The sequence below is a fragment of the Anser brachyrhynchus genome (genome assembly GCF_964034855.1).
Source record: "Anser brachyrhynchus genome assembly, chromosome: 2".
Taxonomy (NCBI): Eukaryota; Metazoa; Chordata; class Aves; order Anseriformes; family Anatidae; genus Anser; species Anser brachyrhynchus.
In genome coordinates, this window is record NC_137695.1 from 1,397,892 (window position 1) to 1,415,552 (window position 17,661).

Sequence of the window (17,661 nt, forward strand, 5' to 3'; positions counted from 1 at the left end):
GGGCCCGTGATTTTTGTTTTTACTGATTTCGTACTGCTCATCCTGTTTTTCTTAGCCATCCTCCTTATTTTGGGACAGTGGGACCTTCCCCTTATCTGCTTAACATACTCCCCGCTGTCACGCCTGCACAATCACTTTTGAATATGAAAGTTTAGTGGAATTTCCCACTGCAAAACCACCTTCTATCGCAAAAACACAACTTTGTTTCTCACGTATCTATGCCATTACCAAGCTCAGCAACCCAGGGCTACAAAAGAGCCAACAGGTGCTTCCATGGAAGACCAATTGTTGACACTCCTGGCCTTTTTGACACCGATAAAGCCTTTCTCTTCCCTCAGCGTCTCCTTCAGCGTGTCCCCTCAGCGCCTCGCTCGGTGTTTCCCTGGGGTGTCTCCTGTCGTTCCCTTCCCCTGGTGCCACCCCTCAGTGACTCCGCTCACCATCTCCCTCATGGTCTCCCTTCTTTCTCTTCCCTCGGTGACCTCCCCTAATCTCTCCGCTCAGCGCTCCCCCTCAATGACCCCCGTCAGTGACACCCCTCATTTTGTCCCCTCAGTACCTCCCCTCAAAGCCTTGATGTCTCCGCTCACTCCCCTCACTGACACCCTCAGCGACCACCATTAGACCACCTCAGCGTCTTCCCTTTGTATCTTCCCTTGATGTCCCCCCTCTTTCCCTTCCCTCAGTGACCTCGCAGTGCCTCTTCCCAGCAGCTCCCCTCAGTGTCTCCCTCCACGTCACCTCAACGTCTCCCCGCAGTGTCACCCCTCGGTGTCTCCCCTCATGCTCTTCATTCAGTGCCCACCTCAGTGTCTCTCCTCAGCACCTCCCCTCCATGTTTTCCCTTGGTGATGTTCCTCATTCCCGATGTTTTCCCTCCCTCATTCTCCTCCCTCACCCTCTCTACCAGCATCTTCCTCAGCGTCTTCCCTCTTTCTCTTCCCTTGGTGGCCTCCCTCATTCCCACCCCTCAGTCTCACCCTCAGCGTCACCCCTTAGCGTCTCCCCTCAATGTCTTCCTTTGGTGATGTTCCTCACTCTCTTCCCTCACCCTCTCCCTCAGCATCTCCCTCGTTCTCCTCCCTGTACGACCTCCCTCATTCCCTCCCCTCATTCCGTCCCCTCAGCGAGGGACAGGCTGACAGCCCTGGGGCACCTGGCACGGCACGGCAAGAAGGGCTTTGCCATCCTCCCCTCCCGCCACACACGTGGATGCACAGGGACCGAGTGCGGGGCCGAGGGATTTTAACGCGTTATATCCCTCGGGAGCACGTGGCAAGCCCCCAGGGCCGAGCAGGGGCTGTAGGGCAGGGCTGTGCGTTCCTGCTGGCTGCCGGGGGCCCACATCCGTGCCCCAGAGCGCTCCGTGTGCGGGCGGACGTGGGCACCCTGTTGATTGCTCGGCCGAGGGCACGGAGGTGTTGGCGTTGTCCGAAAAAGTGGCTCCTTTACCCGGTGTGCAATAAGCCAGTTCCCACGCACTCAGGAGAGATATTGCTTTTATTCAGGCCTGGGTGCTCGGTGCATTTTCCACAGATCAGGCACACCCGATGTTGACTTCCTTGCTACAAGTAGACATTAAATTCATGACTATTCAGCTATCTAATACATGTTCATTCTAATCTACATTGTGTATTTACGTATTGTCGTTCTAAAGGATCCTTCCCTGGCCCTTCTGCGCATGCCTTCCTTTCTTTGGGGGCCCTTGGTGGTGTTCCCTGATGAAGCACCCTGACCCCTTTTTATCCACCGATGGCCACACGTCACCTAAGCACATCCTAAGGCTACTTTCTCTTGCCAACTTTCCTTGGTTTCTTCCAGAAGGAGCATTTTGTCCCTGATCGAAGGGAGCCAAGGTTAAAAGTTAAACGTAATTTTTGCCCTGTACTACATAAATGATACCTGATCAAGGGATGCTCAATTACACATAGACAATTCCTCTTCTTTTCCAAGGGAGAGTTGGTTCCATTGCAGCAGGACTTGGGGGTCCCATCTATGTGTGCCACCACCTGGTGGGGTGCCCAGAGCCAGGACACAAGGGCATGGGTAATGCTGGAAGCACAAGGACGCATGGTGAGAGATTAGGGAAGTCTTTTATTGCTGTGCGGGTGTCTGAGCGCTGGCACAGGCTGCCCAGAGCCGTGCTGGGGTCTCCATCCCTGGAGATGTCCGACACCCAATGGACACGGTGCTGGGCAGCCGGTGCTGGGGACCCTGCCTGGGCAGGGATGGAACACGCGGTGTGCAGAGGTGCCTCCAGCCCCAGGCGTTCAGTGTTTCCATGGTGCTGTCATTCCTCGCACCCGTGCGATAAGGAAACCCAGGGAAATCACAGCCGCGGTGAAGGCAATCAGCCCCAAAGCCGCGACGACTGTCCTGCAGCCGGACCGCTCCCTCTTTATCCTGCGTGCTCTGTACCTCCTCATGTGATACTCCACCTTCCCTTCTGTTAAATCGGGCTCCAGGTACATCTCATTGCTGTAGCAACCGCCCCCATTCGCCTGCACCATGCAGCGGACCATCCCCATCAGCTCCGCGACCTGCTGGTCCCGTTCGGCTCCAGCTGCCCGGTTGTTGAAGCCGCAGTACCTGTTCCCGCACCTCTGGATCAGCTCGCGGAGAGCTTTGTTGTCAGTACAGGACACGAAGTCGTGCAGAGATTGCCCCGCCAGCTCTTCTGCACGGGTGAATATGACGATCGTGTGCCCCAAAACATCAGCTCCAAAGATGTCCTGCAGTCTCTCTGCGGCCTCCTCGTCCTCCTGGGTGAATCGGCCCAGCTGGGTCACCAGCAGCAGCGCGTGGGGGCCCGGGGAGGACAGCTTGACGCACTGGAAAATTTCTTGGTGCACCTCATCACTGGCATCACTTGGGTTGAAAATGTCGGCCGTGTCAACCACCGTGAAGTCCTCGCCGTCCCAGTGCCCTTGTGCTTTCTTACACCTCACGGTCACTGGCTGGGTGGACAGCTTGGACTCAAAGACACGTTCCCCGACGAGGGTGTTCCCCGTGGCGCTTTTCCCCCCACCAGCCTTCCCAGCCAGGATCAGCCTCATCTCCAAGCCCCCGCCGACCCCGGGCAGCATGTAGACATGCCGGATGGCCACGGCCACGCTGCGGAGACAAAAGCAGACGCCCAGGGCTCCGTCAGCAGGCACCCAGAGGCGGGGAGCGTTACCGACAGCAGAAGGGATTTTCACTAAAAGCGGGGATGGTTTCGGAGCCTCGCTGCTGGCGACTGGAGGCTGCGGGGCTCTGTGTGCCCCCGCTGCGGGAAGGGCTCGGGAGGCTGCAGCTGGGTCAGGCTGCGGTGGCACCGGGCCAGACGGGGTCCCCTGGATCGTGCTGCAGTGTGTGCAGCCACAGCAGTGCACGGACAGCAGCAAGGAACAGGAAATGAAAATGAAAGCCAGAACCGCGAGGTGCTGCGGGGAAACAGAGCAGCGAGGAGGCAGCCTCAGTCTGTGCACGATCACAGGGGGGAAGGCAGCGTGGTGGCAGGGACCCTCGGGTGGTGGCAGGGACCCTCGGGTGGTGGCAGGGACCCTCGGGGCAGTGACACTCGTGCATCCGGGGCCCCACGTGGGGCTGAGCATGGTGCCGAGGGGCTCCCCTGGGCTGGGGCTGGGGCTGGAGCCAGGGCTGGGGCCATGCAAGCGCCTGGGGCTGGGGAGGTTTGTGCTGTGCCCACGCCGAGCATGGGGAGCGAGGAGTGGGGAGAAAGGGAGGAGAGAGAAGGGGACAGGGGGAAGAGCCCCTTCCCTGCCCCGCTGCCCTGCGCCAGTTCCCCAGCCCCCCTCAAAGCCCTTCCCGCTGGCACAGAGCTTTGCAGCCCCTGACCTTCAGCCCGTACCTTCCCGCAGGTCCTGCGCTGGCGTTCGCCTTGTCCCCGCGGGACGCTCACAGCCACCAGGAAGTGAAAGTGGTGACGGAAGCAGCCCAGAGCACGGCCCTCGTGTCAGAGGGATGGCACGCAGGGCGAGGGCAGCACTGGCTCCTCCTGCGGAGACGCTCAGCAGGGCTCAGTGAAGGGTCCCAAAAGAAGCAGCCACCCTCTGGACCCCCGTGCTGGGACACCGGGCCGCCACACCTCGCGCCGCGCTGGAAGCAGAGGCTGGGGGCTGCTGGCACCACGGTCACTTTGCTTTGCAGGGGAGGGCTGGGCAGGATTTGTGCCGGCAGAAAGGCACCGAGCGGCTGGGGATGACCAGGAACAGAGCCCGGCTGGTGCTGTTTTTGTGTCCCAGCCTGCTCAGAGGGGAACAGCCTCTGCTCTCAGGCACGGGCAGCCGGGCTCAGAGCCTCCTCGTCCTTGTGGTGCTGCCTGGCCGCTGGCTCCGTGCCCTCCTGGCAGCACCCAGGGCTCCCCCACGGCTCGATGCAGGGGACGAGGACATTTCCTGGGAGGCGCCGCCTGGCTCTGGCCCTGCGCATCCCCAGGTCCGCAGCCGTCCCTGCAATGTCCCGAGCACACCGCTGGCATCGAGCTGGAGACGAAGCAAAACCAACTCGGCAGCCGCAAGCTCGGTGCTGTTGTTTTCACGCCGGGCCTGCAGCAGGGTTACAGCAAAAATCGGCCGCTTGCTGCCTTGTTAAGCAACACGGCACAGTCAACAGGAAAAAGAAATCCAGCCCGGCCCCGTCTACCGGTAGTGCGAGAAGCGGTTGTACAGAGACTCAACTGCCTGCCACCCCCGGAAAACAGCCAGCACGCAACGCGCGCGATGCCCAGGACCGTTGCTTGGGTGCAGCAGCAGCCGCAGCGCAGGCACCGCGCGCATCGCAAGCACCGCACGCGTCGCAGGCACTGCAGCCACTGGAGGCACCTGGCGGTGCCACACCTGGAAGCAGCCCGTGGGGCGTGGGGGCACAGAGGTGCCCGTGCCACCCCAGGGATACCCAGGGATGGACGGCAGCACGCGGGGCTCTGCAGCGGATGGGGACGTCACCCGGGGGGACCCTGCCGGTCATTGGGGACACGGCCGATGCTCAGGGGACCCCAAATGTCTGTGCGTGAGCCCCCACGAGTCACCTGTCCCTGCCAGCTCCAGAGGCGGGGGGGACATGGCTGTCCTAGCCCTGGTCCCAGTCTCTGCCCGCCCCAGTTCCTGCCTTGCTGAGGTTCCCCAGGGCAGGAGCAGCAGCAGCTGCTGCAGAGCTCCTGTGTCAGAGCTGTGACAACCTGTCAGTGCAGGGAACGGCACTGCTGGGACATCAACACGGGGTGTCAGGGACATGGGGACCCCGGGGACATCAGGACACAGAGATCTGGGACAGTGGGACCCAGATATCCAGGGCACAGGGACACCAGGACTTGGGACACACAGACGTTGGGACACCAGGACCTGGGGACATTGGGACCCAGTGACCCGGCACATAGTGACACCAGTACTCGGCACACATGGATATCAGGACCCAGGACAAAGCGACAGCAGGACACAGGGGCACAAGGACCCCAGGTGTCAGGGACATCGGGACGTGGGACACAGGGGCCCTGGGAGAGAGGGAGCTGGCACAGGGGTCCCCAGGGGCTCCAGTGCCCCCCGGTGTGGGGCTGCACCACGAAGAAAGGGCTGGGAGGGGGTCCCAGACACACTCACGCCTGTGCTCCCATCCAGCTCTCTTTATTCCCAGTGCACTCAGAGGCTTTGGCATCGCCCAGGGGAGGGGAGGACGCGGGGTGGGGGGGACGCGGGGCCGGGGGCGTCCCCGGGGAGGCTCCTGGGCACGCGCCAGCGGGACGGGGCATGGGGCAGGGATGAGGACGCTGCTGTCCCCCCGGCCCCGCGCGGGGACCACCGTGGCACCAGTGGCAGTGCAGGGAGGGGGGACACACGCAGGGCGGCCGCCCCTTCATCTCTCGGGCCAGTAGAGCACGAAGCCGTCGCGGCTCTTGCGGAAATCGGGGGCGGCCAGGCCCGGCCGCGTCTCCACGGTCAGCAGCCTCTTGCGCCCGCGCAGGCTCAGCTGGATGCAGTCGGAGACGCGGACCTGCAGCTCCCGCTTGGTCCTGCAAGGGCACGGCTTCAGCACGGGGGGGCACTTCGGGGGGGTCTTCAGCGCCCCGTCGGGTGCCCCCCCCCCGGGCAGACCCGGCCCCACTCACGCTCGGCAGTGCTCCAGCAGGACGCCCACCAGCTCGCCCACCCGGTTGTCCCCCGGCGGCTGCGTCTTGTGCAGGCAGACGGCCAGGTCGTCGTGGCTCTGCGTGTGGAAGACCACCAGCTGCGCCTGGCAGCTCGTCACGCTCAGCCCCGTCACCTGCGGGTGTCACAAGCATGCAGGGGCATCACGGACATGCAGGGGTGTCACGGCACCGCGGTGGTGTCACGGCACCACGAGGGTGTCACGGCACCGCAGTGGTGTCACGGCACCGTGGCGGGGACAGCGTGACGCCCCCATCCCGGGGAGCTGCGCCGTGCCAACGTGGGTGGGATACGGGGACAGTGGAGGGGTCTTCATGTGGGACGGGGGCAGCCAGGACGGCCACGGGCATCCCGGTGCCAGCCGGTGCTGGGGACACTCACGGTGCTGAGGGGCAGCGCCCGCATCACCCGGTACTGCTGCCGGGGCTCCAGCTTGTAGAGGTGCTGGTCGGTGATGAGGATGGCGCGGTCGCGGCTCTTGTTGAAGCGGTTGATCTGCGGGGCAGGGAGATGAGTTGAGGGGGTGGTGGGGGGGGGGACACCGACGGGGACGTGCCGGTCCCACCGAGCTCCTCACCTTGCGGACGTGTCCGGAGAAGAGGACGGAGCCGAAGTGCACCTTGTCCCGCAGAGCCTGCACGCGGCGGGTGAAGGGCAGCGCCAGCCCGGGGTTCTCGCTGGCCTGCGGGGAACGCGGCGTGGGGCGGCCGGGGGAAGGCAGCGGGGTGGGGTGGGCTTTCGGGGTCCCGCTGGCCGCGCCGTGCCCTTACCGAGGACAGGTAGTCCCGCGCCCAGCCCCGCTGGCACCCCCAGTCCTTCCGCAGCCCCTGCAGCACCTCCATGGCGGCCACCTTGGCCCGGATCTGCGCCATGTCGGAGGGGGGGATGTTCTTGACGATTTGCCGCGCTCGCCACCTGCGGGGTTTGGGGCACACGAGGCGCTCAGGCACCGCCGCCGCGGCCCCCACCGCGGCACCCCTTCAGCCCCCCCGCGCTGCTGGCACCTGCGGAAGAGCTGCTGGCTGTTCTCCTGGAAGCGCTCCAGCACGGCCGGCGGCACGGGCCAGGCCAGGCTCTTGCCGAAGTCGGGCATGGCGCGGACGCCCTGGAAGCGCCGCACCAGCTCCAGCAGGTACGCCTTCACCTTGTGCCGCTTGTAGTAGCCCATGATGGTGTAGGCGGCGCGCAGATAGCGGCACCGCCTGCGGGCCAGGGCGCCGCGCCACGCCTGCGAGACAGCCAAGGTCACTTTGTCCCCGCCAACGTGCCGCCCTCGGGGGGATTCGGGGATCGCCACGGTGGCGCCACCGCCTCCGGGGCGTGTGGCAGCGGTGGGGACCCTCCCCGTCGTTGCCCCCATGGATGTGAGGTGGGGGTGCTGCCCTGTTCCTCAAGAGCGTGGTGCCAGGCACCAAGCCCCACACCGCCAGGCTCAGCGGGGACGGTCCCCAAAGTGCTGCCCCTACCCCAAAATGCGCTGCGGGGCTGGACGTGTTCCCTGAGCCCCCCAGCAGTGTTTGGGGGTGCCCGGAGCTGGCTCCATCCCCTGCCCCACAGCCTGCTGATCCAAAAAAACACCCTACGCTCTGCCCTGCACCAACCCCGGGTCCTGCTCCCTGTCACCCCCATGCCAGGCTCTCTGTCACCCCCATGCCATGCCCCACGTCACCACCATGTTACGGCCCATGCCATGCCCCATGTCACGCCCTATGCCATCCCCATGTCACACCCCACGCCATACTCCGTGCCACATGTCACAAGCCCATGCCATCCCCCATTGTCATCCCCATATCACCCCCAAGCCATGCCCCATGCCACCACCACGCCACCCCAGTGTTATGGCCCATGCCACACCCCATGCCATGCCCCATGCCACCACCATGTCCCACCCCATGCCACCACCACGCCACCCCCACGTTATAGCCCACGTCACACCCCACGCCATACTCCATGCCACACGTCACAAGCCCACGCCATGCCCCGTGTCGCGCCCCGTGCCACCCCCACCTTCTGCAGCAGCAGGACGATGATGGGGATGAGCTGCGCCCGCTCCTGCTCGAGGCAGAAGAGGGTGCGGGGCGTGCGGATGAAGACCTTGGTGTGGCCGTAGGCCACGTCGTCCTGGAAGCCGTGCTGCTCCAGGAGGGCTTGCGCGGCCTCGCGGTCGGTGGCCATCAGGTGGTTGGGCCACGTGTACTCGCACGTCATCTTGTACCTGGGGAGCAGCGGGCGGAGGGGGTCAGCAGGATGGGGCGCGGGGGCTGCCGAGGACCCCCCCCTTGGGGCGCCGGGGCCGTACCGCAGCAGGAAGCGGTCGTAGGGCTGGCGGTAGGCGAAGCCGGCGCGGCGCACCCGCACGTTCTCCAGCAGCCCCAGGTAGGCGACCTGGTGGCGGCAGCGCTCCTCGTCGAAGAGCACCGGCGACTTCTGGTCGTTGGGCTTGATGCAGCGCACGTAGTAGGGCTCCTGCGGGCACCGCGGTGGGGGCTGGTAACGGGGGAACGGGTGGTGGCCCCGTCCCCTGTCCCCGCACGGCCTGGCACGCTCCAGACGTGTGTCCCCGAGCCCGTGTGTCCCCGAGCCAGTACGTATCCTGGGGGCTGGCATGGGGACTGGAGAGCTCGGTGGCTTGGGGACAATCCCACGTGGCTCAGGGACGTGCCTGGCCAGCTCGGGGACGTACCTGACTGCCCTGGGGACGTGTCTGGCTGCGCAGGGACACCTTGGCTGCACAGGGACGTGCCCGACTGCCTCGGGGACACGCACAGCTGTGCCCATCCGGCTTGGGGACATGCCTGGCTGGCTGAGGAGCGTGTCCCAGTGGCCTGGGGACACTTTTAGCTGATATGGGAACACACCAGGCTGGCCTGGGGACACGTAGGGCTTGCACAGGGACATTGTGGCTGCGTAGGGACATACCTGATGGGCTCAGGGACGCGCGCAGCTGGCTTGGAGACACGTCTACCCGATATGGGGACATACCAGGCTGGCTTGGGGACACGTAGGGACGTGCCCAGCCGGCTCGGGGACATACGGGGCTGGCGTGGGGACGTGGCCAGCTGCCCCGGGGCTGGTACCTTGGAGGCGAGGTTCTCCACCAGGGCCACGATGGAGTTCTTGAAGAGCGTGGCGGCGGTCAGCGGGCGCTTGGTGACCTCGGTGATGCTCTGCTCGCCGTCGGGCCACATGGCACGCAGCACGGGGTCGGCGCTGGGGACGGCGGCGGCGTGGGGCTGGCGACACCGGGCTCCTCTCCCACCCCCCCAGCGCCCAGCCCCACGGCTCTGCCACCCCCTACCCCGTGGCAGTGTCCCCAGGCTGTGCCACCAGCCCTCTCACGGTGTCCCCAGCCCCTAGCTGTCCCCAACCTGTTGTAGAGCAGCCGTTTGAAGTCCTGGAAGAGCGTGTCCTTGTTCTTGTCCAGGAAACCCTCCACCGAGTACCTGCGGGAGGGGGACACCGTGCTGGGGGGCCAGGGACAAGCTTTGGGGCAGGGGCTGCTGGGGACACAGCAGCGCCATGCCCTTGGCTGGCCCCGCAGAGGTGACGTGTCCTTGGGAGGTGTAAACCCTACTGTCCCATGGTCCTCCGTGATCCCAAAGGGTCCCCCATGCCCTCCCAAAGTCCTCCATGACCCCAAGGCCACCCATGGTCCCCCGTGGTTCTCCATGGTTTCCCGCAGCCCCATGGCCCCCCATGGATGCCCATAGTCCCCAGTGGCCACCCACACTCCCAAGGCTCCAAACGACACCAAAACCCCACAGAGCACCCCATGGCCCTCTGTGGTTCCCCAAGGCCCCACGGTCAACCGTGGACCCCCCAAGAGCCCCCACAGCCCCACCATGATACCAAATGATCCCCCATGCCCTCTCAAAGTCTTCCATGACCCAAAGATCCCCCCCATGTTTTTTTTGTGGTGTCCCACATCCCCATGGCTCCCCATGGCTCCCCGCAGCCCCATGGCCCCCCATGGATGCCCATAGTCCCCAGTGGCCACCCACACTCTCAATGCTCCAAATGACACCAAAACCCCACAGAGTACCCGCTGCGGTTCTCCAAGGCCCCACGGTCAACCGTGGACCCCCCAAGAGCCCCCACAGCCCCACCATGGTCCCAAATGGTCCCCCATGCCCTCTGAAAGTCCTCCATGGCCCCAAGACCCCCCCATGGTTCTTCGTGGTGCCCCACAGCCCCCCGTGGCCCCCTCCGGCCCCCCCATACGTGACATCTCCGGCGTAGTGCTTGATGCGGAAGTCACGGTTGAACTCCATGGTCTTGTCGGTGGGGCAGAGCTGGGGAGCAGGGGGGTGTCAGCCCCAGCCCACGCGCCCCCCGCTCCCCCCCGGCCCCCCACGCTGCCCCCCGATGCACCTTGCGGCTGCTGTAGTGGGGGTGGCGGCCCAGGCGGGTGTCCATGGAGGCCAGGAAGAGGGCGTCGGTGACAGTCCCCACGGCCAAGCAAGCCTCGTCCAGCAGCGCCAGGATGCCGCGGTGCGGCTGCTCCACCAGCTCCACGATGGGCTCGTTGCTGAAGTACTCGATCTGGGGGCGAGGGGTGGGCAGCGTGTCCCCCAAATCGCCCCCCGGCACCCCAAATCTCACCCCGCCAGGTGGTGCCACCCTCCCCGTGTCCCCCCCGTGCCGCTCACGTTCTGCCAGGCGATGCCCTCGCGCTGGTACTCGGCCTGCTCCTGCCGCAGGATGAGCTCGATGAAGAGCTGCTGCAGCTTCTCGTTGCAGTAGTTGATGCAGAACTGCTCGAAGCTGAACCCGGGCGGGGGTCAGGTCAAGCCACCGCCGCCCGGCCCCGCACCACGGCCCCCGGCACCCTGAGCGTGGCCCTACTGCTGGCCCCCCTGGTCCCGTCCCTCCAGGTGTCCCTCCTGAATGCCATCCCCTCCAGGTGTCCCTCTGAGCCCTGTCCCCTCCACGTGCCTGTCCCGGGTCCCATCCCTTCCACGTCTCCTTCCCATCCCCAGTCCCTTCCCCATGTCCCTCCCAGGTGTCTCCTGTCCCCTCCTGATCCTTCCCATCCCTGGCCCCTTCCGCATGTCCTTCCAAGGTGTCCCCTGTCCCCTCCTCGCCCTTCCCAGTCCCTTCCACGTGTCCCTCCCAGTCCCTGTCCCCTCCAGGTGTCCCTCTACCCCACATCCCCTCCGTGTGCTCCCCCCAGCCCCATCACGCCTCCCCCCTATCCCTATCCCCTCCACGGCAGGTCCCTGTCCCCCCGGGGGCCGTGTCACCTGTTGGTGTCGAAGATCTCGAAGCCGTAGATGTCGAGGACGCCGATGACGGTGCCCTTGCCGTGCAGGCGCGCGTCGTAGCCCCGCGCTGCGATGCTGGCGTTGATGCGCCCCACGATCCAGCTGAAAAGCCGCTCGTAGACGGCCTGGGGACGGGGTCGGGGAGTCCGTGGGCACCCCGGGGACCCTGGCGGTGGGTTTTAGGGGGGGGGTGCCCCTGCGTTCCCCTCCTCACCTTGGCGCAGGCGTCCCTGCCGTAGGCGGCCTCGGTGGGGCTGTGGCCCTTCTCGATCAGCTCCCCGCCGCCCGTGGCCACCGTGCGGGCCAGCAGCGCCTTGCGGAGCTGCTCGGGGGTCGTGGCCGTCAGCTGGGCCAGCGCCGCCAGCTGCTCCGCCGCCTCCACCGCCGCCTCCTCGCCCTCCGCCACGAAGCGCACGTTGCCCTGCGGACACTGGTCTGTACTGGGTTGCATGGGGTCGCACTGGTAGGGCCGTGCTGGTGTGCACGGGACCGTACTGGTGCATGTGGGACCATACTGGTGTGTGTGGGACCGTACTGGTGCATGTGGGACCATACTGGTGCACTCACCAGGTGCAGGATGGCCGCCAGGATGCGGTGCACGGCGCCCACCTCCTCTGGGGAGAAGCCGATGACGGCCATCGCCTCCTCCACCGCTCGGAAGCCGTCCGCATCGTCACTGCCAGCCTGGGGGGATGCGAGTGAGGGACGGGACCCCCGGGACCCCCACCCACCCCCTGACCACCCCCGGCGCACTCACGCTGCCCTGGGCACCCTCCTGGGTGTAGCGGTAGGCACCAGGGTCCCGGCAGAGGTGCAGCGAGGCCAGCAGCGCATCGGGGGCTCCCAGCAGCAGCTGTGGGGAAGGGGGGTGTCAGTACCCTGCCCAGGGGGACACCAGGACCCCTGTCCCCAGCCCACCCGGCCTGGTGTCCCCTGACCTTTTCCAGTCTTGCCCCCACCCTGTTGCATCCCGTCCTGTACTTCCCCATCCCATCCATCCCCATCCCATCCATCCCATAGATCCTATCCATCCCATCCCCATCCCATCCCATCCATCCCATCCCATCCCACCTGTTCCATCCCATTCATCCCATAGATCCCATCCATCCGACCCCATCTCATCCCGTCCATCCTCATCCCATCCCATGGATTACATCCATCCCATCTCCATCCCATCCCATCTGTCCCACCCCATCCATCTCATCCTATCCCAACTGTCCCAACCCATCTGTCCCATCCCATCCTATCCCACCCCAACCCAATCCTGCCCCTTCCCATGGATCCTGTCTGTTCCATCTCCACCCCTCTCACCCTGACCCACCAATCCTGTCCTGTCCCATAGAACCCATCTGTTCTATCCCCATCCCATCCCATTCTATCCCACCCCACCCATCCTTTCCCATCCCATCCCCATCCAATCTGACCCATCCATCCCATCTCATCCATCATGTTCCATCCCATAGATTCCCTTCATCCCATTCCTACCCGTCTCCTCTGATCCCACCTGTCCCATCGCATCCATCCCCTCCCCATCCCACCCATCCTGTCCCATCCCGCCTCTTCCACCTTGTTCCATCCATCCCATCTCATCCTTCATATCCCATCCATTATGCCCCATCCCATAGATTCCATCCATTCCACCCCCTCTCAACCCACCTGTCTCATCCCATTCCTTCCATTAAGTCCCATCCCATCCCATCCCATGGATCCCATCCCATCCCGTCCCTTCCTGTCCCATCCATCCCATCTCATCCATTCTGTCCCATCCCGTCCTGTCCCATCCCATCCCATCCCATCCTGTTCCATCGATCCCATCCCATCCCATGCATCCCATCCTGTCCTGTCCCATCCCATCCATCCCATCCCATCCCGCCCCATCCATCCCATCCCATCCCATCGATCCCATCCCATCCCATGGATCCCATCCCATGGATCCCATCAATCCCATCCCATCCCAATATTCCCACCCCATCCCACCCCTCACCTGGTAGAAGGAGTGGAAGTTCCTCTCTCCCGGCTGCTGCTGGAGGATTCGGGACTGGAAGAGGCAGCAGTGGGTGGGTGCTGGGCGGTGCCGCGGGCCAGCACCACGCCCCCCCGTGCCCACGCCCCGTGCCCCGCACCCCCCCGCACCTTCTCCAGGAGGTAGTTGTGGATGTGGCCGCCCGTGGGGTCGCCCTTGAAGTCGAAGTTGATGTCCATGTACTTGCCGAAGCGGCTCGAGTTGTCGTTGCGGTTGGTCTTGGCGTTGCCGAAGGCCTCCAGGACGCAGTTGGACTTCAGCAGCACGTTCTTCACCCTGCGCGGCGCGGCGTGAAGGCACGGCCTGGCGCCCCCCGGCCCCCCCACACCGCCCCTACGGGCAGGGAGCCCCCCAGGACCACCCTGCTCTGACCCTGGGCCACGGGCGCCGTGGGGCCAGACCCACCTCTCCACCTCGGCGCGCTGGGTGGGGTTGGTGATGGCGGCGATGTACTGCATGATGTACTTGCTGGCCTCCGTCTTCCCCGCCCCGCTCTCACCTGGCAGAGGCAGGAGGTGGGCGAGGGCACGCACCCATGGGTGCCCGGCCCCCCGGGGTGCCCCCTGCCCGCCCCTACCCGAGATGACGATGCAGGTGTCCTTGGCGCGGCGCTTCATGGCCTTGTAGGCGGCGTCGGCCAGCGCGAAGAGGTGCGGCGGGCGCTCGTAGAGCTCGCGGCCCCGGTACTGCTCCACCACGGCGGGGCCGTAGAGCCCCATCGCCCGGTACGGGTTCACCGCCACCACCACCTCCCCGATGTAGGTGTAGATGCGGCCCTTCGAGAACCTGCGGGCGGTGGGGCAGGGTGACACCGCGCATCGTCGCGGCGCCACGCCGGGGCCGGCCACGGCCGCCGTGGGGGCTGAGCGGCGCCGTGGGGCGCCGGGGGGAGCGGCTCTTCCTGCGGGGCGCGGGCAGGAAGCGCGGGCCACCGCGGTTGGGACGCGCACCGGGACGGACGGACGCGTGGGTGTGCAAGAGCTCAGCGGCGCACAGCCATGCCTGCACATCCCCCGGGCCCCCACCCACATCCCCAGCCCAGCGCCGCGGACGTGCCTCGGTTCCCCTCCGCCGGCACCGCCCGGGGCAGAGCCAGGATTTGCGCCCCGGGACCGCTTCCCCCCCACCATCGCAAAGGATTCGAGGTCCCTTGAGGCTGGCGGCATCCCCGTCACCGCCCTACCGGGGACGGCGTCGCGGAGCATCGCCCGCATCCTCCGTCGAGGCCGGGAGGCCGGCCTCGCCCCCCTTCGCCCCCCGCGCCCCCCCGTACCGCAGGCGCAGGTTCTCCATGAAGTGCTCCATGGTGACCTCGTCCAGCAGGACGAAGTCGGCCTTGCCGAACTCGGGGCCCTCCTGCTCCGCCATGCTGCGCCCACCGAGCGCGGGGCGCCCAACGACTTCCCCCCCCCAACCCCGGACCGCGCCGGCTTCCTGCACCGCCGCCGCCCGCCCGCCCGCCGAGGCAGCGGCGCAGGCGCCGCACAGCGCGCGGGACGGGGGGTGGCCCAGCCCCGTCACCACCTCCCACGGGCGGCAGTGGGGCGCGGTGGGATGGGGACAACTGGGACCACGGGGTGGGGATTTGCGCTCCGTGCCACGCCCCGGGGCGCTCGGGCGCCGTCGCCCCGCAGCACCCATCCTCACGGGGAAGGGTGGGCGCTCGGTGCGCCCAGGGTCCAAGCCCCGGGGTGTCCTGCAGTTATTGGGTTGGGGGCACGGGGCAGGCCCCGTGGGGCTGTGACCCCCCCCCCCCCGTTATCCACGGGGACCACCGCCGTGCCCCCAGCTGCGGTCACGCAGCGTCACTTCCCTCCGGAGGCAGCGCCGCGCTGGCGGCGCCGCTGCGCCCGCTGCATCCACTGCACCCGCTGCACGCACTACGCCCGTTCCGGTGCCTGGCCGCATCCGGCCCCACGCCCGCGGGCGCTGGTCGGTGCCTCCGCCCGTGCGGCCGGCGGTGGCTGCGGTGCTGGGACGGCACCAGTACGGTACCAGTACGGTACCAGTACGGCGCGGGGGCGCTGCGTCAGGGCCGGCCGATGCCACCGCACCCGGGGACCGCGGCCCTGGGGGCATTTCCCTGCCCCGGACACCCAAACTCGATGCCCCCTCGAGGGGCAGGCTCCCAAAAATACCCCAGGAAATGCAGCGGAGCTGCGCGGGCGGCTGCTTGGGGCCGGCCCCAGGCCCGTGGTCCTCTCGTCCCAGCAGGGCAGAGCCTGCACCAGCACCACAACCACAAGGAGACACCAGGAACATCGGGAAATTGTATTTATTGACTGACTCGCGCTGTACAGCGCTAAACAGGAGAGGTTTTACCCCAAAACATCGGTACGGCGCTCACCCCTCCTCACACTCGGCGCTGGGCGCTCCGGAGAGCGGCGGCCTCCGCTCTGAGGGTGGGGGGATCCCACCCCAACCCTCTCCCTCCCAGAACGCGGGGTTCAGGACGCGAGCACCCCATGGCGCCGGGCAGCTCCTCGGCACGTCCGGGTACCAACGCGGGGTGGGAGCTCGGCACAGGCTGCGGCGTTCCTCCTGGAATTAAAGAGAGAGCTGCGTTAGTCACAGGAACGGGCCAAAGCTCGCTCAAATGCTTTTTTTTTTTGTTTGTTTGTTTTTTTTACCAACAGTGAGGCCGCCCCAGGGCCACCTTTCTTTCCACCGCCCCCCTCCTGCGGGGCAGAGCAGGCGGCTCTGGTGCCAACGTCCCTTCCAAGCCGCAATGCTGCTGCTCACGCAGGGCGTGATGGGTTCGGGTGGCATCAGAGGGCCCCAAGGCTCGCCTTACCTCCGCGGGATCCGGGCACAGCGTGATTCGGGGGCTCAGATCACTGCCCACGGCTTGGCGGGCGGCTTTACGGCTGCGATACCGGCATGGGAGGAACCTCGCGAGGCCAAGGCAGGGCTGGAGCCACTGCTCCTCCCTCCGCCCAGCGCATCGTGGTACAAGAGGTGCAGAAATCGGGAGTTAAAGCCCTGCGGGAGAAGAATCAGTGTTAAAGGAGGCAGCAAAGCCCCAGCAGACACCGCAGGCAAGGCAAGAGCCGCTCAAATGTGTCCCAAGACTTCGACGGCCTCCCCACGGGGTGCAGGGGGAGGCCCCAGAGCTCCTGGGGGTGCTCTGGCAAGCGCTGCAGGAATGGACGGGGCCACTACAGACCCCACCACGCTGGAAGGCTTGCGGCCGCTGGAGCCTTGTGGGTGCTGTCACGGCAAGAAACGCCGTGCTTGGCAAACCACGGGCGCTCTGTGCAACAGGCAGACCTCGCAGGGAAGCCCCACGTGACGGCAGCTCGGTGCCTCGCCACCACGAGGTACGGGCAGAGCAAGGGGCAAAACGGGAACACGCTGAGGAGAGCCCTCGTGGGGTGCAGGGCCTCGAACCCTACAGCATCAGCTGAGCCTCCCTGTTACCTGCCGGGGCACAAAGCAGCCCCAGGCTGTGGTTTTCCTGCAGGGACTCGTTTGGTGGCCCCAAAGAGACCACGAGGTCTTTAAGACCTCATCGTTCAGGCCTGACAGCGCAGAGCCAGACTAACTGGCGTCACGGGGTGCAGAAGGAAGGGCCCACAGGGCGGCCCCGCTAACTTACCCGCTGGATCCGCGCGGCTTCAGATGCCCTCCACGGCCGCCGGAGGGGAGGCTGCGACCTGGGGAGAAGCAGCACGGCGTTAGGAGAGGGAAGGGATGGGAAAGGGGGGGCTCTGCAGGCCCAGTGGGAACGGGTGAACCCCCCCCAGCCCCCTGCCCCCATCTCCCACCCTCGCAGAGGCCGGGGCCGTGTGTGGGATTTCTATAGCCTCCCCCCGAGGGGCGCAGGGGGAGGCCTCAAACCACCCCGGGGCTGCTCTGGCAAGCGCTGCAGGAACGGCCGGGGCCACCGCAGGCCCCACCATGCTGGACGGCTTGCGGGGGTTGCGGGGGGGGGGGAGGCTGGGGCCTCACACGGGCCCCGGGCGCAGGCCGCAGCTCCGCATCCCGGCACGGACGCCGTAACGAAACCCATCCGGGGCAAATCCCGTCACCGCGCGGCGCCCTCACCCCTCCTGCGGCCCTCAGGGGCGGCTCCGGCGGCGGATGGCGGCGGATGGAGGCGGATGGCGGCGGATGGCGAGGGGCCCTACCTCCCTCCACGGCCGCCATGGCTACGAGAGCGCCGCGGCGCGTGACGTCAGCGCGCTGCGGCGGGCGTCGGCGAGCGAGGGGGCGTGGTCACGCACGG

At 66.3% G+C, this 17,661-nt stretch overlaps 2 protein-coding genes across 4 annotated transcripts; both read right to left on the minus strand.

The window, feature by feature from the left end:
- Positions 1 to 1,482: 1,482 nt before the first annotated feature.
- Positions 1,483 to 5,105, minus strand: LOC308191336 (GTPase IMAP family member 1-like). The gene is made up of 2 exons (XM_080583656.1): positions 3,854 to 5,105; positions 1,483 to 3,114 (listed from the first exon to the last, which is right to left on the minus strand). Exon 2 carries the CDS (start codon positions 3,084 to 3,086, stop codon positions 2,271 to 2,273), a length of 816 nt encoding a protein of 271 aa, XP_080439782.1. The 5' UTR covers positions 3,087 to 3,114; positions 3,854 to 5,105; the 3' UTR covers positions 1,483 to 2,270.
- Positions 5,106 to 5,608: 503 nt separating this feature from the next.
- Positions 5,609 to 17,642, minus strand: MYO1G (myosin IG). Of its 3 annotated transcripts, none has more exons than XM_080583648.1 (25): positions 17,481 to 17,642; positions 17,032 to 17,089; positions 16,228 to 16,415; positions 14,707 to 15,974; positions 14,011 to 14,219; positions 13,839 to 13,932; positions 13,544 to 13,709; positions 13,395 to 13,448; positions 12,168 to 12,263; positions 11,978 to 12,094; positions 11,625 to 11,831; positions 11,390 to 11,535; positions 10,796 to 10,910; positions 10,518 to 10,688; positions 10,368 to 10,438; positions 9,515 to 9,589; positions 9,224 to 9,356; positions 8,446 to 8,612; positions 8,154 to 8,361; positions 7,151 to 7,374; positions 6,917 to 7,061; positions 6,724 to 6,828; positions 6,528 to 6,641; positions 6,107 to 6,261; positions 5,609 to 6,010 (listed from the first exon to the last, which is right to left on the minus strand). In XM_080583648.1, exons 4-25 carry the CDS (start codon positions 15,072 to 15,074, stop codon positions 5,854 to 5,856), a joined length of 3,297 nt encoding a protein of 1,098 aa, XP_080439774.1. In that variant the 5' UTR covers positions 15,075 to 15,974; positions 16,228 to 16,415; positions 17,032 to 17,089; positions 17,481 to 17,642; the 3' UTR covers positions 5,609 to 5,853. The 3 variants fall into 3 exon arrangements, with proteins under 3 accessions (XP_080439774.1, XP_080439775.1, XP_080439773.1); XM_080583649.1 differs by having other exon boundaries at positions 7,151 to 7,244; positions 8,168 to 8,361; positions 8,446 to 8,633; XM_080583647.1 differs by having other exon boundaries at positions 8,446 to 8,633.
- Between the last annotated feature and the right edge of the window lie 19 nt (positions 17,643 to 17,661).